The following is a 22,096-nucleotide window of genomic DNA, read 5'->3' on the forward strand; positions in this document are numbered from 1 at the left end:
AAAGTTTGCTTTGTAGTAGTACAAGCAGAAAATATGTGATAAATTAACTAGTGTTTCATGTATCATCCTGTATCTTACTTTCCTTTGTTGTGGTCTTACAACTTAACCATTGTATAGTATCAATGTATAACTACACACAATACAAGAGAGGTTTATATTTCACAGTCTTGTATGTGAACATACCAGTTGACAATGAGATTTTATAATAAGAGTAAAAACTTGGAAAGTGAACCCAGTTTCAGAATTATATAACTGAAATTTTTGGAGAAAAAAAGTAAAATATCCTTTAGCACACATTTCAAAGATTCAGTATTCATATAAACACGTAAATTTGCCGCAGGAGTTTATTTTTTTGCTACAGAATGAAAAGATGAAATGATAGATTCGAATTAAAATAAATATACTTATTAAAAAATATAGTTTGTTCTCTTTTTCCTTCAGCTTCAAGAAACAAGCATGACCTCAAAGGTCTGATGCTGGTCTCCTGCTGATCCAGTCTTTTATGGCTGGTATTTCACATATCTTCTTCTTAAGAGCAGCTAGATTTGGATAATCTTTTGTAATATCAAACTGAGCTACACAGTTCATATATTCAGAGATTCCAGCAAAGAAGAAGTCTCCCCAAGACAACTGTAACAAAAGAAAAAAAATGTATTAAGTGGTATTTCAGATTTCATATTAATCTCAACAGGACTGCAGTACAGCATGGCAAGCACCACAGATCTAGAAACAAATCAGATTAATATGTTATAATAGTATAGTTTCTACTCTTCATAATAATATCCCCATCCAAATATTCCAGCAATCTCTTAAATAATTCACAGCTTTATCCTTTGAATTTTACTCATATAGAGCTATCAACATCCAAAATATTTAAATGTATCTTTCATTATTTCACTGCTAGAGTGTGATATATGTAGTTAGAAGATATACATGTATCTTTGCTGCCACTTAGAGAGATAGAAACGAGTTATGTTTTGTGATCAATGAAAAGTTTGTATAAGAAGGAGCCTGGTGACATGATACCACAATAGATATATTTTTACAAAATTTGACACTTTCTGACATCCCTGAACATTTGAGAACATTCACTCTCCATTGTATTTGTTTAGCAGTTAGGAGTGGCATAGCAAATGCAGCTAGTGCCCAAGGTATGACACTTTATTGGTACCTTCCTCCCCCCCACCACTTTTCTCACATTGGTACCTGGGGGCACAGTACTTTTCTTTGAGAAAAATAAAAAAATAATCGTTATCAAAAACCTCAGCACCCAGGGTATCACACTACCCTTCACTGGTGTCCCACTCCCTCCAGAAACACATATAGTATGTAACATATAGAATTTAATAATAATTTATGTTCCATAAAATGTTGTTTTTTGTGGAGATTATTTGTTGCCGCTCTGTAAGTGGTGCTTGGGACATGATAGACATCTCCCACCCCCCCCCCCCCCCACCTTGCTATGGTACTGGTGTTTAGCAACAGCATATTGTATGATTCATTAATAATTACTAGCGGAGAAAATAAGTAAACATTCAATAAAATAATACTGGATTCCACTTAAATTCGTGCATCCAAAACATCAAACATACAGCAGCAGAATGGGTGTTCTTTCACTCCGCTAATAGAATCAGTTTTATTAATTACAACGGTGCAAAATACTGAAATGTGTAATAGCAACTTGTTACAGTACTTCAAGAAACGTAAAGATATTCTGAAAAATCTTTACAATAACCCCAAAAAATCTAGTTTGATTAAATAGGCGTTTATAAGACTCTTGAGTGATGCAACGCTGAAGCAGCTACAAGGTTTTTATAAACGAGTACCCTACTACATAATATCAGCATGAAAGTTGAATCCGACAAGAAAACGTAATACAACAATTATCTGAGCCATAACTACTGTCCATAAAAATTACTCTGCAAACCATTGTGAAGTTCACAACAGTGGGTATGTCACATCGTACTTACTAAGGCGTTTTCCTGTTCCATACACACATGGAGCATGGAAATAATGAGTCTTTATATGCCTCTGTGTATGCTATAATCAGTCTTATCTCGTCCTCACAATTCATACAGAAGTGGAACACAGGGGTTTTATTAGGTTCCTAAAGTCAAAATTTAATGCCAGTTCTTGAAGCTATGAAAGTAAGCTTACTCAGGATAGTTTTCATATCTCTTCAGTTCTTCATATCTCTTCAGTTCTTCATATCTCTTCAGTTCTTTCCACATCTTTTTGACACCTTGCCACAGGTCAAACAACCCTCACAGTTATTAAAGGACTCAAACATACAATGCTTAACTAGAAGGCTATTGTTAGGGAAATTTAGCTGTAGGAATATTTGAGCATGTTAACATAATATGATGACATTACGGTAAGGATTTGCAAACATTATGCATAATTAATGAAAACCAAGCCATAGTTTGTGAAGTTAATCACACATATTTGTTTTCTTAACTATTATCTTTTTAATAGAAGTGGTTGCTAATTATTTGGATTACACTTAGTATTATGAAATTAAATTGATGATGAAATAAATTTTATTTATTTTATTTTTACAGTAATAAGAAAAAAAGGAATTAGTGTGTAATAGTCATCACTATAGCAGAGGAGAAGTGTTGACAGATTTAATGGAAATATTTAGTATGTAGAACAATGTTACTAAATACTAATTAGGAAGGATTACATACAGGCTACCAGTTTTAACTTTCATGAAGAACTATTTATTAATCTTATTGTTAAAAACCTTAATACTGAACTAACAAATAAATAAAATAACTTGATCTACAAACTTGAGTTTTTTCCATGAAAATTGTTTCTCCATGGACATACAAAACTACTGTCCAACATTCAGTTTCTCACCAGCGTGTCACCAGTCTTGTCTGCAAGTGTCCAACTTGGAGCATGTATAATCTCAGAAACATCCTGTCATAATAATTTGAGTTGACTGCCACAATCAGTTCCTTCACCTTTCGGTTACGTATTATACTTTTTAAATTTGCAGTTGTTGATTTTCATCTTAAGTGTGTTGGCATTCATTGTCGCTTTCTGAGCATTCTTCTTGTATATCCATTCAAATAAGATATGGGCACACTCTTTGCAATTGAATCGTCTCTTTCCCTTACTCTTCTGGTTGCAATCATTTGACCTGTGGTCACTCGCACTGCAATTGAAACAATTTTTGTTTTTATCTAAAGCTGCACTTTCAGCATTTTCAGCATTTTCAGCATTTTCATTGCTGTGACTTTTGCTAACATATGTCTTTTTGGCAATGACTTCACAAATCTCTCATAATACTTCGTTTTTTCCTTAAATTCTTCCACACTTGCAGAGGCATAAAGTAGAAGTTTTGCGCCAGAGTTCTCTTCTGTCCCACCAATCACATACTGACATAACACGACATTATCAATATCAACAGAGGTGTCTGTTTCCTCTCTCGAAGAGAATCTTCCCATTTCTCATTTTATTGAGACAGCAGTTTGGTCGATCTCTACAGCACTTGTTTTCAAATTGAACTCTTCCTGCAAACGATGTAATGCTTAGCCAAATCCTCAAGTGTTTATTTGAATAAACAAGGGTTTGCAGCTGTCTCCAACTCATTAAAAACTCAATTTCCTCGAAATTCATGAACCACTTTTTAACTGGATATCTGTCACTGGCAATAAATGGCTTAAGAGCACCATCAACATCATGAAATGACAGAAAATTTACACTGATTTTGTGAATGTGGTGAGAATCTTATTTTGCTTTCATCGCCTGTCTCCTTTTCGAGTAAACTCAGTCATTTCTCATTTACCATTTGGATTGCATTCTCTTGTTCATCACTGGCGTCACCACCCTCTTTTTCATGTTCTTTGTTATCATTAATTTCCACTGCAAGTTTGTAAATGTTCGGTAAATAATAATAAATCTTGGTAGTGATTTCAGTTTTCGTCCCACTAGAAAAATCATTAGATGAACGTCGGCCGAAGAACCCGAGACAGAAGCCAATAGGCAGTTTGTCAACAAGTGGCCACGAAAGCCTTAACAGTTTTGTATTGCAGATTGTCCCTAATTATGCTTCTGAAAATGATACATCAATGAATGACTTCTTAGCTTCAGGTTCACCAGCTACTAATTCAAAAAATCCATGGTCTAGATGTCGCCAGCACAGTAGCCCAGCATGCTCGGTTAGCTGCCCTCTGTTATAAAAAAACTGAGTGAATGGGTCACTGACAAACTTGAACAGTTGTCATGGGACGTCCGCCCCGAATAAATGCAATGAAAAATAACGATCAAAAGGAGATCAACAAAAAGAAAGAAAAGGGGGTAAAATCTAGTCAAAATGTCGTCGGTCCAGGTTCGAAACCCGCTACCAGCTAAATTTTGATTAATAATCAGCATTGGCGTCCAAAGACCTCTGGCGTAACACGTCACCCTCATTCTGCCAACGGCCTTGTCAAAGAGGACGGAGGAGTGGACAGTAGTTCAGGGCACTCTCTTGCCCTTGGCTTCATGATGCAGAAGGCAACAGAAACCACTGCAATAAAGACACGTACCGTGTATCCGCAGGACATGGGACCTGTAATTGAAAAAGTGGCTTGGTGATCTCTCTCCATTGGCAAAAGATTCCAGAATAGTCCCCCATTCGGATCTCTGGGAGAGGAACGCCAAGGGAGAGGTGACCATGAGAAAAAGATTGAATAATCAACGAAAGGATAACGTTCTATGAGTCGGGGCGTGGAATGTCTTAACCTTACATGTGGTAGGGAAGCTAGAAAATCTGAAAAGGAAAATGCAAAGGCTCAGTCTAGATATGGTAGTGGTCCGTGAAGTGACGAGGAAAGAAGACAAGGATTTCTGGTGAGAAGAGTATAGGGTAATATCAACAGCTGCAGAAAAAGATATAACGGTAGTAGGACTCATTATCAATAGGAAGGTAGGGAAGAGAGCGTGTTACTGTGAACAGTTCAGTGATAGGATTATTCTTATCAGAATCTACAGCAGACCAACACCGACAACGATATTTCCGGTATACATGTCGACGTCGCAAGCTGAAGATGAAGAGATAGAGAAAGTATATGAGGATATTGAAAGGGTAATACAATACGCAAAGAGAGATGAAAATCTAATAGTCATGGGGGACTGGAGTGCAGTTGTAGGGGAAGGAGGAGAAGAAAAGGTTACAGGAGAATATGGGCCTGGGACAAGGAATGAGAGAGGAGAAAGACTAACTGAGTTGTGTAATAAATTTCAGCTAGTAATAGAAAATACTCTGTTCAAGAATCACAAGAGGAAGAGGTACACTTGGGGAAGGGTGGGTGATACGGGAAGATTTCAGTTAGATTACATCATGGTCAGACAGAGATTCCGAAATCACATGCTGCATTCAAAGGTGTATCCAGTAACAGATATAGATTCAGACCACAATGTAGTAGTTATGATGAGTAGGCTGAAATTTAAGAGAATAGTTAGGAAGAATCAGTACGCAAAGAAGTGGGATATGGAAGTACTAAGGAATGACGAGATACGCCTGAAGTTTTCTAAGGCTGTAGATACAGCAATAAAGACTATTCCAGAAGGCAGTGCAGGTGAAGAGGAATGAACATCTCTAAAATGGGCAATCACAGAAGCTGGAAAGGAAAAAATAGGTACAAAGAAGGTAAAGACAAATAAACCATGGGTAACGGAAGAAAAACTTCAGCTGATCGATAAAAGAAGTAAGTACAAAAATGTTCAGGGAAATTTAGGAATACAGAAATACAAGTCGTTGAGGAATGAAATAAACAACAGGTGCAGGGAAGCTATGATGAAATGGCTGAATGAAAAATGTGAAGAAATCGAAACAGAAATGATAGTCAGAAGGACTGACTCAGCAATAGGAAAGTCAAAACAACCTTCGGTGAAATTAAAAAGAAGGGTCGTAAGAGTGCAACCGGAATTCCTTTGTTAAATGCAGAAGAGAGAGCGGATAGGTGAAAACAGTACATTGAAGGCCTCTATCAGGGGGAAGATTTGTCTGATATGATAGACAAAAGAAACAGGAGTCGCTTTATAAGATGTAGGGGATCCAGTGTTAGAATCAGAATTTAAGAGAGCTTTGGATTACTTAAGATCAAATACGGCTGAAAGGATCGGTATCATTCCATAAGAATTTCTAAAATCATTAGAGAGACGCAACAAAACTACTATTTACGATGGTGAGTAGAATGTATGAGTCTGGCAATATACCGCCTGAATTTCGGAAAAAATATCATCCACATATTTCCGAAAACTGCAAGAGCTGACAAGTGCGAGAATTATCGCACAGTCAGCTGAACAGCTCATGCATCCAAGTTGCTGAAAAGAATAATATACAGAAGAATGGAAGAGAAAACTGAAGACTTGTTAGATGACGATCAGTTTGGCTTTAAGAAAGCTAAATGCACCAGAGAGGCATTTCTGACGTTGCAGTAGATAATGGAAGCAAGACTAAAGAAAAATCAAGACACAGTCATAGGATTTGTCGATCTAGAAAGAGCATCCGACAGTGTAAAATGGAGCAAGATGCTCGAAAATCTGAAAAAATAGGGGTAAGTTATAGGGAGAGACGGTAATATACAATATGTACAAGACCCAAGAGGGAATAATATGAGTGGACGACTAAGAACGAAATGCTCGGATTAAACAGGGATGTAATCTTTCGCCCTTACTGTTCAACCTGTACATCGAAGAACCAATGATGGAAATAAAAGGCCGGCCGAAGTGGCCGTGCGGCTAAAGGCGCTGCAGTCTGGAACCGCAGGACCGCTACGGTCGCAGGTTCGAATCCTGCCTCGGGCATGGATGTTTGTGATGTCCTTAGGTTAGTTAGGTTTAACTAGTTCTAAGTTCTAGGGAACTAATGACCTCAGCAATTGAGTCCCATAGTGCTCAGAGCCATTTGAACCATTTTTTGAAATAAAAGGATGGTTCAGGAGTGGAATTAAAATTCAATGTGAAAGGGTATCAGTGATACGATTCGCTGATGAAATTTCTATCCTGCGAGAAAGTGAAGAAGAATTACATGATCTGCTGAATGGAATGGACAGTCTAATGAGTAAAGAATATGGATTGAGAGTAAATATAAGAAAGAGGAAAGTAATGAGAAGTAGCAGAAATGATAACAGCAGGAAACTCAACATCAGGATTGATGGAACTGGAAAAAAAGGCATTCCTGGCCGAGAGAAGTCTACTACCATAAAACATAGGCCTTAATTTGAGGATGGGATTTCTAGAACATACCTTTGGAGCACAGCATTGTATGGTAGTGAAACATGGACTATGGGAAACCCGTAACAGAAGAGAATCGAAGCATTTGAGATGTGGTGCTACAGACGAATGTTGAAAATTAGGTGGACTGATAAGGTAAGGCGTGAGGACGTTCTGCGCAGAATGGGAGAGGGAGAGAATATACGGAAAACACTGACAAGGAGAGGATGATAGGACATCTGTTAAGACATCAGGGGCTGACTTACATGGTACTAGAGGGAGTTGTGGAGAGTAAGACAGAGACTAGAACACAACCACCAGACAATTGAGGACGTAGGTTGCAAGTGCTACTTGTGAGATGAAGAGGTTGGCACAGGTGAGAAAGTCATGGGGGGCCGTATCAAACCAGTCAGAAGACTGATAACAAAAAAAAAAAATTGAAAATTAAAACCAGAAAATTCTCTCAAGCATTTCATATTTCTTCTGTCATCTTGAACTGTTCCAAAAATTAACTTATGTACAAATGGTTGAAATGGCTCTGTGCACTATGGGACTTAACTTCTGAGGTCATCAGTCCCCTAGAACTTAGATCTACTTAAACCTAACTAACCTAAGGACATCACACACATCCATGCCAGAGGCAGGATTCGAACCTGCGACCGTAGCTGTCGCGCGGTTCCAGACTGAAGCGCCTAGAACCGCTCGGCCACACACGGCCGGCTAACTTATGTACAGATTTAAAGGTTTAACTGCCGAGGAAGTTACTATTTTATTTACTTTCTTGATATCAACTAACGTTCCTACTTCTAGGTTTCTTCATTTCTTTGTCAGCTTTTACTCTTTTTGTCATGTTTAAAATTTCTCCTTGCATCAGTTTGCTACTTCTAACTGTCGTTATAGTGTGAAGCCTCATCGCAGAACGAAAATAAACACAATTACATTCTGCTACATTGTCGCAGGCAAAACGACGCTCAGGAAAGCTCATTGTAAATGTCATAGACTAGGCGTTCGTTCAGTTGATCGCGGGTGAACAAGCAAAATTTATAGGAGAAATTGTTTCAATTTTCATGAAGAACTATTTTTTAATTTCCTTGTTATAAACTTTAGTACTTAAATCGCAAAAAAGAACTCAACCAATAAAACTCTTTTTTTATATGAAAATTGTTTTTCCATGAGTACACAAATCTACTGCCCAATATTCAGCTTCTCTGGCACGTAACCACCATAGTTGGTAGGGAAACTCCTAAACACTCCATCCAAATCACACACACACATTCTTATCTAACAATATGTGATTAACCAGTAGCATATGGTAATATTCTTGGTTGATGTACCAACTATATCACCTGATAACTGGTACTATAATTAACATTAAACAAGATTATACTACTTTCTGTTAAAACGATTGGATATTTACACATGTTAAAATACCTTAGTCTTTTATATTTAAAATTATATTAGATTTTTAATTACTAAAGCTTCTGAGTCATTACTGCAGCAAAAATGACGTATCCAACAAAAGAATGAATGAGTTTCAGCATCAGTAGCATTTAATTACTACGAATATCACAGGCTGCCACTTATAAGTTGAGACATAAGAACATTAGCATCTGCAATTTCATCTGAAATCTGCACGTAAGCAAACATAACTAGCTTACCAAAAACGAGCGGAAAGGCAGAGAGAGAGCTGTAGTTTGAATATCTTAAAATGCCTCATCAGTTATGAATTTGTCTCTTTTTCTTGGGAGGCAGGGGGGAGGCGTTGGCACATCTACATCTATACTCTGCAGACCACTGTGAAGTGTATGGCAGAGGGTACATTCCATTGTACCAGTTAGTAGGGTTTCTTCCCTTTCCTTCCACGTATGGAGCACAGAAAGAATGACAGTTCGAATGCCTCCGAGTGTACACTAATTATCCTAATCTTATCCTCACAATTCCAATGTGAGTGATACATAGGGAGTTATAATATATCCCTAGAATAATCATTTAAAACCAGGTCTTCAAACTTTGCTAACAGCCTTTCTCGGGACAGTTTGTGTCTGTCTTCAAGAGTTTGCCAGTTCAGTTCCTTCAGTATCTCTGTGACACTCTCCCACGCATCAAACAAGCCTGTGACCATTCGTGTTGGTCTTCTCCGTACATTTTCATTATCCCCTGTTAGTCCCGTCTGGTACCGGTCCCACACAATTGGGCAATATTCTAAGATGGGACGCAAGAGTGATTTTTAAGCAGCCTCTTTTGTAGACTGACTGCACTTCCCCAGTATTCTACCAATAAACCGAAGTCTATCAACCGCTTTACTCACGACCGAACAAAAGTTATCATTCCATTTTCATATCCCTACAAAGTGTTACATCCAGGTATTTATGTGAGTTGGCTGATCCCAAAAGAAATTCATCGATATTATTTTTTGTAAACCCTCGTCATCAGTTTTGTAAAATACTCGTCGTTACTGCTGTGGAGGCCGAGTTGCCACTGCTGTAATGGTAGGCTGAGTTTGTGAAACGGCTTCTGGTGCAGAACACCGCTAAGACAATTTCTCCCTGTCACTATTACACAGCTATGCTCTAGGGTCAAGTAACAGGATAGGAGAACGAAGACTCTACAACATACCAACAAATCAGTAACAAAGTCACAAAAATGTGTTAAAAGATTTAGTTATTTTTGTGACTAGTTGAATAATGAAATCTTCAACGCTGCATATAAATAACACAAAAAAGCGTTCAATGGCTAGGTGCAAACATAGGTAAACTTCACAGCACATAGCAAATGCAATTTACAGCAAGTGTCTGTTCACTTCTAAGACTTCACTAACGACGTTCCCTGTCTAAGTCAGCCTTGAACGATGATTTACAAGAAAATGAACAAGAGCTGCTCTTCTATCTTTTGAGTGAGCTTCTGTCCGTTGTCCTCCCGTCATTGGTGGATTATACTCGGCCGGCAACTGGCCGAGGCGAAGTCAATATCTCCTTCCTCAACACCACCCGTGGCGCTGTCGGAACTTGTGCAAGTGGCGAGTATCTATGTAACTGGCACCAGCTCATATCTTTGCGCCTGTAATACTTTTGCCCTGGCTGTGTCTTGTTCAGACGACACAGATTTATTGTCATAGCATAACACGGTTTTTGTTTCTTGAAGTGCTAACTTTTACATTTCTGAACATTTAGAGCAAGTTGCCAAACTCTGTACCACGTTGAAATTTTATCAAGGTCTGACTGAATATTTATGTAGCTTTTTTCAGATACGACAACTATCCTATCAGATATTTTACTATTAATATTGTCTGTAAGGTCATTAATATACAACTTGAACAACAAGGGTCCCAACACACTTCCCTGTGGCATACCCGAAGTTACTTCTACATCTGACTATGACTCTGGGTCCAAGATGACATGATGTGTCCGCCCTACCAAAAAGTCTTCAGACCAGTCACAAATTTCACCTGATACCCGATATGATAGTACTTTTGACAATAAGTGTTGGTGAGTCAAATGCCTTTCGGAAATCAAGAAATACTGCATCTACGTGGTTTCCTTGATGCGAAGCTTTCAGTATTCCATGTCAGAAAAGTGCAAGTTGGATTTCACATGATTGATGTTTTGGATATCCATGCTGGTTGGCACTTAGGAGGTCGTCCTGTTCAAGATAGCTCATTATGTTTGAGCTCAGAATATGTTCTAAGATTCTAGAACAAATCTATTTCAAGGATACTGGGCAATAGTTCTGTGGATCACTTTTACTACCTTTCTTGTAGATCGGCGTGACTTGTGCCTTTTTCCAAGATCTATGTTACACTATTGGCCACTAAAATTGCTACACCAAGAAGAAATGCAGATGATAAACGGGTATTCATTGAACAAATATATTATACTAGAACTGACATGTGATTTCATTTTCATGCTCTACCCTTCTTTCGATCCCTGCAAAAGTCTACATTTCAGCAGGATAATGTACGACCGCATGTTGCAGGCCCTGTACGGGGCTTTCTGGATACAGAAAATGTTCGACTGCTGCCCTGGCCAGCACATTCTCCAGATCTCTCACCAACTGAAAACGTCTGGTCAATGGTGGCCGAACAACTGGCTCTTCACAATACGCCAATCACTACTCTTGGTGAACTGTGGTATCGTGTTGAAGCTGCATGGGAAACTGTACCAGTACACGCCATCCAAGCTCTGTTTGACTCAATGTCCAGACGTATCAAGGCAGTTATTATGGCGAGAGGTGGTTGTTCTGGGTACTGATTTCTCAGGATCTATGCACCCTAATTGCGTGAAAATGCAATCACATGTCAGTTCTAGTATAATATATTTGCCCAATGAATACCCGTTTATAATCTGCATTTCTTCTTGGTGTAGCAATTTTAATGGCCAGTAGTGTATGACAGATTGTAGATGGGCAAACTCCACCGCAGATTCAGACTTGAATCTGACAGGGACTCCTTCAGGTCCTGGAGCTTTGTCCAATTTTAACAGTTCCAGCTGTTTCTCACTGACATTAATACTTATTTTATTCATCTTTTCAATTGTGTAAGGATTAAATTAGGGCAGTTCTCCTGGGTGTTCCTTTGTAAAGGAACATTTGAGAACAGAGTTAAGCATTTCAGCTTTTGCTTTGCCACCCTCAACTTCAGTTTCTGTGTCATTTGGTGGGATTGGACATTAATTATGATATCACTAACAGCCTTTATATTTGGCCAGAATTTCTTTTGGTTTTGTGAAATATCATTTGACGATATTCTGCTACAGCAGTACTCAAGGCAATGAGCATTACTCTCTTGCAAGCAAATTGCATTTCATTCAGCATCTCTCTATCTATAGCCCTATGCTTTACTTTACACCTATTATGCAGTACTCTCTGTTTCTCTATAAGTTTGTTTAATGTGACTATGTACTATGGAGGCTCCCTCCCATTATGACCTGTTCTACTGAGTACATATCTATTCAGTGTATGGTCAATTATTCTTTTAAGCTTACAAGTGTTTTCAGTGTGTCTTCTTTCTTTGGAGAATCTGAAATCTCTCAAGTATGCCAACAAACCACAACCAGTTTAAAATAGTCAATTTTCGTTTTTTGGGTTCATCACAATATGTGTGCAGCAATATTTGCAGATAACTGTTGTGTGATATCATATTTGAGATGGAATTCCTCTATATTTTGGGTAATATACCCTGTATTGATTATATCTGACAAGCTAGAACTGTATATCATACTGGAATATAGATCCAAGTTTCTGCCTTTTTTGTGAGTGCATATACAAAACTGCACTACTCAAGCAACGCCAAGAACTGATTAAACAGGTAACTAGTTACAGGCTTCTTCAGTACATTCTAAATCTTGTAGACGCTCGTCCATGGCGATGGAGGGCTAGGATTTTTAAGAAGAGACATTCTTCCCAGAGTTTAGGTTTACCACAGCATGTAGTTATAATCAGGATAGAATTATTCTACACTTTGTAGGGCACACACTGTTACATACCTTTCCCGCAGCAAGGTAACCTCCATTTTCCTTCACCAATGCATCAAGCCTTCCAAGAAAGAAGGGAAGTGTTTCATTTAAGGCAGTTGTTTTTTTTCTCTGCTTTACAGCTTCATCAGGTTCCCAGTAAAACTCAGATAACTCTGCATCAAGATTAGAAAAATAATTTTCTTTTACTAACCATTTCAAAATGAAAATACAGACTCATGAAAACAAAAATCATTATTTACCACCAACAGTGAAATTGTGGGTGCTTGTAAATTGTGAGCTATTAGTCTTGGAACATACATTTCAAAATAATTTGATTCAGGTATGTGGGACATATCAGAAAGTTGGTAGAAATTTAACATTGTTGAAATGCAGCAAGCTCTGACAGTAGTAAGGTAACATAAATGTAGTATACAGCAACAAACACAACTCAGAAGAAAGAATATGCTAATTATTATGTCAATTAGTGACTAACAAACAAAAAATTTTTTAAATAAGCATCTATAAAATGTACACACATAGCAACAAAATGGTCATACTACTATTTCAGAAGAAAATTATTGGCAGAATTATTATGTATTCAGAGGATGCAAATTTACCTTTAAAGCTACACTCTGTGAACCACTGTGAAGAGCATGGAGAGGGTAAATCCCAGTGTATTAGTTATTAGGGGTTTTTTCTCATTCCATTCTTATGTAGTATTCAAGAAGGGCAATTGCTGGAATTCCTCTGTATATACTGCATTTAGTTGAATTCTGTTTTCTCGATTGATATTGCAATCACACTAGAGTCACCATCCAAGTTAGTTTTGGAAAGTTTCTAAGTTGTCTTTCACTGTACAGTTTGTGTCTGTCTTCAAGTGTCTACCAGTTCATTTTGTTCAGCATCTCCATAATACTCTCTCATGGGTCACAAACATCTGTTATCATTTATGTTACCCTTCACTGATAATTCTCTTTCATGGCCCACACAAATCTGTGATCATTTACATTACCCTTCACCATAGATATTCAATATACCCTGTTATACTACTTGAAGGAGTGTAACACACATCACACGGTGACATACATGTTAATCATTGTAACACCACACTATGACAGAAAGGTGTACATCATGCAGGAAAGAAACTACACAACATGTTACCAACTAAAGAGCTTTAAAAAGTCTGTGACAGCGTTCCTTCTGAAAAACTGCTACTATTCCACCTCACAGTATCTCATGCAAGAAAAAATGTAATTTGTATCTGTAATTTTAGAAATAACTTAAAAATACACAATATTAAAAATTGTAATTATTAACTGCATAGATCAAATTTGTTATAAAAATTTAAATACTACATGTTTTATGTTTGAAAAACCAATAGATAAAAAGGTTTTCTGTCCAATATCCTGTGTAAGATATCTGTACTGGAAAAGAGATTTTTATAGACAAATAAATACATAAAAAGTAAATAAACACTTGAGCAATATTCTAATATGGATTGCATGAGTGTTTTGTATGCAGTCTCTTTTGTAGACTGGTTGCATTTTGCTAGTATTCTAGCAATGAAATGTAGTTTGCCACTTTCTTTGCCTATGGCTGAGTCTATGAGACTGTTCCATTGGATAACCATACAAATGGTTACATCCAAGTATGTGGTTGAGTTGACTTACAACAGTGGCTCACTGACATTGTAGTCATAGGGTATATTTTTTGCTTTTCAAAGTGGAAAATTTTACACTTTGGAATATTTAAAGCACGTTGCTAGTCTTTACACCATTTTTAAATCTTTCAAGATCTGACTGTGCAGCGTTTTTCAGAAAGTGCAGCATTATAGATAACGGCATCATATGCAAGAAATATGAGATTACTATTAATATTGTCTGCAAGGTAATTAACATACAACATGAATACCAGATGTTGCAACACACTTTGTTCTCCTCACCAAGAAAATTTCAATCCTTTCACAAATCTCGCTATGTAACTGATATGAGTGTACTTTCAATAATAAGTGTATATGTGACACCAATTAAAATTCATATTGGAAGTCAAGAAACACTGCAGCTGCCTGACTGCCTTGAACCACAGCTTTCACCATGTCATGTGAAGACAATACGAGTTGAGTTATACATGATCAATGCTTTTCGAACCCAACCTGGGTGGTATGGAATTGGTCAGTACACTTGAGATAGCTCATTACGTTTTAGCTCAGAAAATGTTTGATGATTTTACGATGAATGTCACTGCTTTAGATAGGAAGGCAAGGACATGATGTCAAGAACACAGCACTGTTGTTTTGTGGGTCACTCCTGGTGCCCTTCTTGTAGATGGATGTAACCTGTGTTTTCTTCCAATGCCTAGCCATACTTTTTTGTTTGATGTCCGTGGTATATTATGGTTAAAGAGCGGCAAACTCAGTCACAAATTCAGTATAGAATCTGATAGAGATTGCATTGATTCTCGATCTTTCTTCATTTTTAACAATTTTAGCTGTTTCTCAATGCCACTAACGCTGACATCCTTTTTACTCATCTCTACAGCAGTATGAACATTAGGTGGAGATAATACTCCTGGATTTTCCTCTGTAAAGAAAGTTTTGAAAATAGAGTTTAGCATTTCTGCTTATTCTCTGTCACGATCAATGTCAGTTCCTGTTCCTGTCCATGAAAGTCTGGACCCTAACACTGATGCCGCTGACAGCCTTCACATATCACCAGAATTTCTTCACATTTTGTGAGAGAACTTTCAAAAATTTTCTGCTATGGAACTTGTTGAAGATTTTACGAATTGTCTTCTTGACAGGCAAATGCATCTCATTCAGCACCTTTCTGTCTATATTCTTATGCTTTGTTTTACATCTGTCAAGCAGTATTCTCTGTTTCTTTAGAAGTTTATTTATGGTGACCTTATACCTTGGGGGATATCTCCCATCACAGCAGGGTGCTCTACTGGTTACATATCTATCCACTGGATGGTCAACTATTCCATTAAACTTGAACCATCATTCCTCTACATGCTCCTGCCCTGAGCTAAATGTTTCAAGTAACACACTGAAAAATGAGGTAATACTGCTTCTTTGTCTAGGTTACTGAAAATATAAATATTTATGCCTCTTTTAGTTGCTCTTTCTGCTTTGTTAATCATTTGTGCTGCCATTGCTTTATGGTCACTGAAACTGATTTCAGTGTAGACATCCTTAAAAAGATAAAGTTCCTTCATTACCGTTAGATATGATACAGTTCCATCACAAGTAGGGTTATGAGTACATGTTCTAGGTAGATTTTAGACAAGGCACTCAGTAAGTTTTCACAAGGTGTCTTTTCATACTTACCACTAACAAAACTGTAACTGTCCCAATTGAATGTCAGGTGATTAAAATCTCCTGCATGATTACTACTGTTAATACAACAACTACAAAGGCTATTTGTAAATAAATATGCTTGCCTATATACTCACATAACTTTTATCAACTTACAGTAATCATGGCAATATTACACATAATGACTATATAATAGTAAGAATACCAGAGAGGAATGTGGCTGAAAAACAATAACTGTATTTTTAAAAAAAAATAGTAGTTCTGCTGCTGATTGTGTATGCCACTTTGTAACCAACCGTATGCCCAATTAGAGACAAGAAAATTTATATTATTGATGAGTAATTGTTGATATTATTTTTTGAAGTAATTTTCCATAGGTGTTTTGGCAATGCAGTGATCCATTACAAATCCCTGGAGATTTTGCTTGATTATGGGATTAATGAAAAGCATTGTATAAGTTTAGTATTAAACTGTACACCAATGTGGCTCTACACTTGTCTAGATACAGAAATCCAACTCACAAATATTATCCCCACATGAGAGAGAAAGCTATTGTCGTAGGACTACTTTAAAGGGGATAAGATAATGTATACATATCAAAAAGAGAATAAAATTTAAACTGAGACATAACCTTATCACAGTCAACATTTTGAAATATCAGTATTCGAGTCTCGGTCGGGCACACAGATTTAATCTGCCAGGAAGTTTCATATCAGCGCACACTCCGCTGCAGAGTGAAAATCTCATTCTGGCACTAAACTCAATAGTTTTCAAAGAGACTGTTAAACCAAATCTGGTGTGAAGTGTATACAGAAAACAATATACAGTAGATACAAAAATCTCTATGTTCCATACAATATTTAAGCTAAACTTTGAACAGACATTTTCAAAAAGTATCCACATCTATAGCAAAGCCCAACAAAGACAGGTAGATAACAGCAGGTATAAGAAAAACTTCCCATACAAAGAAATATCAGAGTTCCATAAGAAAAACCTATTGTGCACCAGAGTTCAAAAACTATTGTCAGATGTACAAAAAGATTTGCAGGAAGATGTTGCTTGCTTAAAAATGTCAGCAAATGGCTAAACAATTCTTAAAGCAGAAAGTGAAAGGAAAGCAGCCTGGAGGGTTGTATAGGAAAAAGCAGGAAAACAGAAACAGACTGACAATAAATTATAGACAAAAGACAGGGGTAGGTCGATTATTGATCCACAGAAAGTAGCAAATTTTGGGAAGAAATATTTTATGTATAGCAGAGAAAATACAACAAAAACTGCAAAAATTAAAATTTAGTTTCAGTCAAACTTATGCAGCGAGTTCAATGATGTTTCTACCCGCCATAGAGAACAAAGTCAGCAAACGAGTACATTAATTAAAGAATAATAAGGGAGCAGGCATAGATGAAGAGCCAACCTGCGTATTTAACGAATGCATAGGCACTAAAAGGCCCCAGAGTATCTGAAACAGGCAATATATGTGCCTCTGCTAAAGAAAAAATGGTGATTCACGAGATTCATAAACTACGAGCCTATTTATCTGCTGTCATCATTCTAAAAAAATAATAGCATCTTTTTTGAACGACAAACTAATGAGTTAACTGGATAAATGTAGCTTCCTCCATGAAGCAAATTTTGGTTTTGAGAATGGAAGAAGTATAAAATCAGACATATTAGAGTTTACAGAAGTATTATTTGGAGCACTAGACAAGAATGAATGTGTCAAACATATACACTGTTGACCATAAAACTCTACTTAAAGGCTAGAATCATTAGGAATAAGAGGAATTGTAAATGGCTGGTTCTGACTGTATCAGGAAAACAAGGTACAAAGTGTGAAGGTAACAAAGGCTTAAAATAAAGCCAACTTTTTTGGGACACATTGGTCAGTTCACAACTACACTTACATAGGAGACCCTCAGGGCAGCATCTTAGGATCTACATTGTTTAGGATGTACATTAATGAACTTCTAGAGATTGTTAGTCATGGGAAAAATTGTATTTGCATATGACAGCAACACTGTATTTACAAATAAAACGTGAGAATTCCTAGAAGAAGAAGCAAAAAACTCTGAAGAATGTTTATAGTCCTCATACAATTAACTTACACCAACCTAAAGAAAACAAATAGCTTGAATTTCTGCTTCAAGGAGGAAAATAATTCTGTAAAATTAAATTTGTAAGACAATGTCGTAGATTGTATAGCAACACAAAAATTTCAAGAATTAATATTAACTGTCACCTAAGAGGAATGAACCACAAATTCACTAGCAAAGAAAATGTCATCAGCATGCTGTACCCTAGAGCCTTGTCATCAGCGTGTAGCAGATAATGCCTCCTAGTCCTCCTAGTTACATCCTACATGCACTCAATTTCTAACTGTGGAATCATTTCTCAGGGGCGGGGGGGGGAGGGGGGGAAGCAGTCGTGAAACTACAGAATAGGATCATCAGAATATTAACCAAAACATTACCTGAGCTCCCGATAAGGATATGTTTAGACAGTTGGGTATCCTAACCACACTATGTGAGTTCATATATTAATCTGTTAGGCACATCAAGGAAAAAATCAGTAGTTACATCAGAAACCACAATATTAATGATCATCGGAGAAGATCCAGACTAAACGTACTTTCACCAAGTAAAGTAAACCAAGTAAACAAGTAAACAACAGCATTTTCTACAAGGGAATAAAATTGTACAGTGACTTCCTAAGGAGATGAAAGAGACAACAAAAATCCTAATATTTAAATATAATTTGAAGCATACCTCTTAAATAACTCATTCCGGTACTACAAGTGAATGATTATTTAGGCAATACTGAGTAGAAAATGGTAAACAGCTGTCATTCCACTGTAAACCATCATACCTAAATGACTCTTACTGTAAAATCCTATGCCCAGGATCTGTGACGAAAATTCTAACCTCTTTCCATTTCCATTAACTGTTGTGTGGTGTTGACTCAGATTTTCCAGTTGGGACAAGGGGACATCGTGAAGAATCTGATAGAATTGTAGCAGTATCATAAAGGTCCTGAACCAACCAAAAGTGGGGCGTGTGTGCACAGTGTGGTCCATTGATCGTGACCAGGCCAAATATCTCACGAAATAAGCGTCAAACGAAAAAACTACAAAGATTGTCTAGCTTGAAGGGGGAAACCAGACGGCGCTATGGTTGGCCCGTTAGATGGCGCTGCCATAGGTCAAACGGATATCAACAGCGTTTTTTTAAAATAGGAACCCCAATTTTTTATTACATATTCGTGTAGTACGTAAAGAAATACGAATGTTTTAATTGGACCACTTTTTTCGCTTTGTGATAGATGGCTTTGCAGCAGGTTTTCGTGAAATATTTAAATTATTCCTCAACTTAGTAACTGAGTTTTCCTTAATTACCCTGATAACTTTCAAGCAATTAAATATTTTCCTGCAAAATTACAAGGTGTATAGCTTTGCTTCCGCTGTTTGCCGATAGGTGGTGACAATGGTAAGTAGCGGTCGAAAGAAATAGGTCGCAGACATCAGACAGTTAGCTTGGACCTCGGTCACCATAACCTCATTTAAACATTAGTCGATTTCTGTCTGCATCATAAAGTTGTTCTTGATTGAAAATGTCAGTTTACGAGCCTAATTCTCGTCATTTGCGGGAGGTGTTACTATTTTGTTTCAATATGAAGAAAACAGCTGCTGAGTCTCATCGAATGCTCTCAGGTACGTATGGTAACGACCCTATTAGTGAGAGAACGTGTCGTGAATGGTTTCAACGATTCAAGAACGGTGATTTTAACGTCGTAGACCGGTATAATGGTGGAAGAGAGAATGTTTTCGAAGATGCATCGCTGGGTGAGGACTCGAGTCAGACTCAAGAAGAATTGGCACGATTAGCGGTAGTGACACAGTAAGCCATTTCAAAACGCCTCAAGGCTATGGGCATAATTCAGAAAGAAGGAACTTGGGTCCCGTGTGATCTGAAACCAAGAGACGTTGAACGGCGTTTGTGTGTTTGTGAACAGTTGCTTCAGAGACAGAAACGGAAGGGATTTCTGCATCGCATTGTGACCGGGGACGAAAAATGAGTTCATTAGGATAACCCTAAACGCAAAAAATCATGGGGATATCCCGACCATGCTTCCACGTCGACACCCAAACCGAATATTCACGGCTCCAACACCATGCTCTGCATTGGCTGGACCAGCTCCCCGTCGTGTACTATGAGGTGTTAAAACCAAGTGAAACAATCACAGGTGCTCGTTATCGAACGCAATTAATGCGTCTGAGCAGATCATTAAAAGACAAACGGCCAAAATACACCGAGAGGCACGATAAAGTGATTTTGCAGCACGACGACGCTCAACCCCATGCTGCAAAAGAGGTGAAAACGTACTTGGAAACGTTAAAATTTGAAGTCCTGCCCCACCCGCTATATTCTCCAGACATTGCTCCCTCTGACTATCAACTGTTTAGATCAATGGCGCAGGGCCTGGCTGACCAACACTTCTGATTTCATGAAGAAGTCACAAATTGGATCGATTCGTGGATCGCTTCAAAAGATGAACAATTTGTTCGAAGCGTGAATCGTACACTGCCCGAAAGATGGGAGAAAGTAGAGGCCAGCGATGGAAAATACTTTGAGTGATACATGTGTAACCAATTTGTTACATTAAAGCCTCAAATGTTGGGGGGAAAACGGCGGAAGCAAAGTTGTAGATCTCACGTTGATCACCTTGATACACCGTTTGTCTGTTTTTCTCTCTTTGTTTGGCTTGAAAATTCGGACAAAACTCATGGTGTAATTTATAGGAAGTCTTGGTTTCACTCTGCTCACACGTTTGACAAAAACGTATCGAGTATTAATCATACGATAAAAAAATCCTTTCTGCGTGCTGTCATTTGCAAAAAACGTTTCGATATCTTGATCCGTTTATGAGATACGACGATTTTTACGACCACTTGATACCCGAAGCGCAGGAAAGGATTCGGACGCGCCGCGAGCGACCTGTCCGCGGATATAACAACCTGTCTCTCAAGAATGAAAAGAGATATCATTCCGCTCTCAGTTTTAAATACAATTTAGATATATCGGTTACATTTCATACGCAATAATGTATCGGCCTAGAATGAAATATACGGAAAGTCTCCGCAATGTGATTTTACCTCTGCAAACACTTAAAAATTTCGTGCAGCCATGTAACTCACAAGGGAATGGTCCAATAAGACATGTCCAAACCTACCCTGAAAGTTCTTACTCAGGAAGAACACAACGAAAGAAATGCACTGTCAAAATTTTAGCTGCTACGAGGCACTGCAAGTACTGTGCAACTAGGTCCACACACACACACACACACACAGAGCCGAGGTCGGCGGTACATTTGTAAACAGGAAAACCAAACAACCCGATCGTAATTTGTAAAGGACGTCTCAGGTTACCATCCGTTGTAGTTTTTCTGACACTACACTACACAGTTACTATTCTCTCGAATTAGTGACTCAAGTAACATCTATTACAAATTATCAGTTGCTTTTCGCAGTATTGGTAAGTACTGACAATACTATTAAGCTGAATCAATATTTATTGTGCGTTCGTAAGGCTAGGCTGCTAATAGTACCTTTTTTCCTTCCATTTTCACAGTAATGTGGAACCCAGTTAACGTTCTGAGTTTAGCAATGATGAAATATGAAGAACGTGGTTTGCAGCCGAAGTCCATTACTCCTGAGGACGTACATATGTGTCACTTGTTAGTTGATTTCCTTGACATTCATTCGAATGATAACGACATTTCGTTTGAAATTGTGGATACGTGAGAAGAAATAGGAAATAACTGTGACGATTCCATGAATTATGGTTCGAGCGACGTCAGTTGTGCCAGTAACAGTTCCAAAGAAGAATACCTTCGAGGCCGGCCGTGGTGGCCGAGCGGTTCTAGGCGCTACAGTCTGGAATCGCGCGACCGCTACTATCGCAGGTTCGAATCCTGCCTCGGGCATGGACGTGTGTGTTGTCCTTAGGTTAGTTAGGTTTAAGTAGTTCTAAGTCCTAGGGGACTTATGACCTCAGCAGTTGAGTCCCATAGTGCTCAGAGCCATTTGAACCATTTTTTTTGTGTGATCCCTTAGGTTAGTTAGGTT

General features: G+C 37.9%; 1 protein-coding gene across 1 annotated transcript in view; it reads right to left on the reverse strand.

Annotated features, from left to right (window-relative positions):
* Positions 1 to 326: 326 nt before the first annotated feature.
* LOC126234705 (glutathione S-transferase-like) overlaps positions 327 to 22,096 on the reverse strand; it is a 70,066-nt gene continuing 48,296 nt past the window's right edge. Inside the window, exons 4-5 of the mRNA XM_049943449.1 lie at positions 12,690 to 12,832; positions 327 to 630 (exon numbers count right to left, since the gene is read on the reverse strand). Coding sequence (XP_049799406.1) covers positions 463 to 630; positions 12,690 to 12,832 — 311 coding nt within the window. The 3' untranslated portion in view covers positions 327 to 462. The remainder of the gene's footprint in view (positions 631 to 12,689; positions 12,833 to 22,096) is intronic.

The sequence above is a fragment of the Schistocerca nitens genome, chromosome 2, assembly GCF_023898315.1.
Source record: "Schistocerca nitens isolate TAMUIC-IGC-003100 chromosome 2, iqSchNite1.1, whole genome shotgun sequence".
Taxonomy (NCBI): domain Eukaryota; kingdom Metazoa; phylum Arthropoda; class Insecta; order Orthoptera; family Acrididae; genus Schistocerca; species Schistocerca nitens.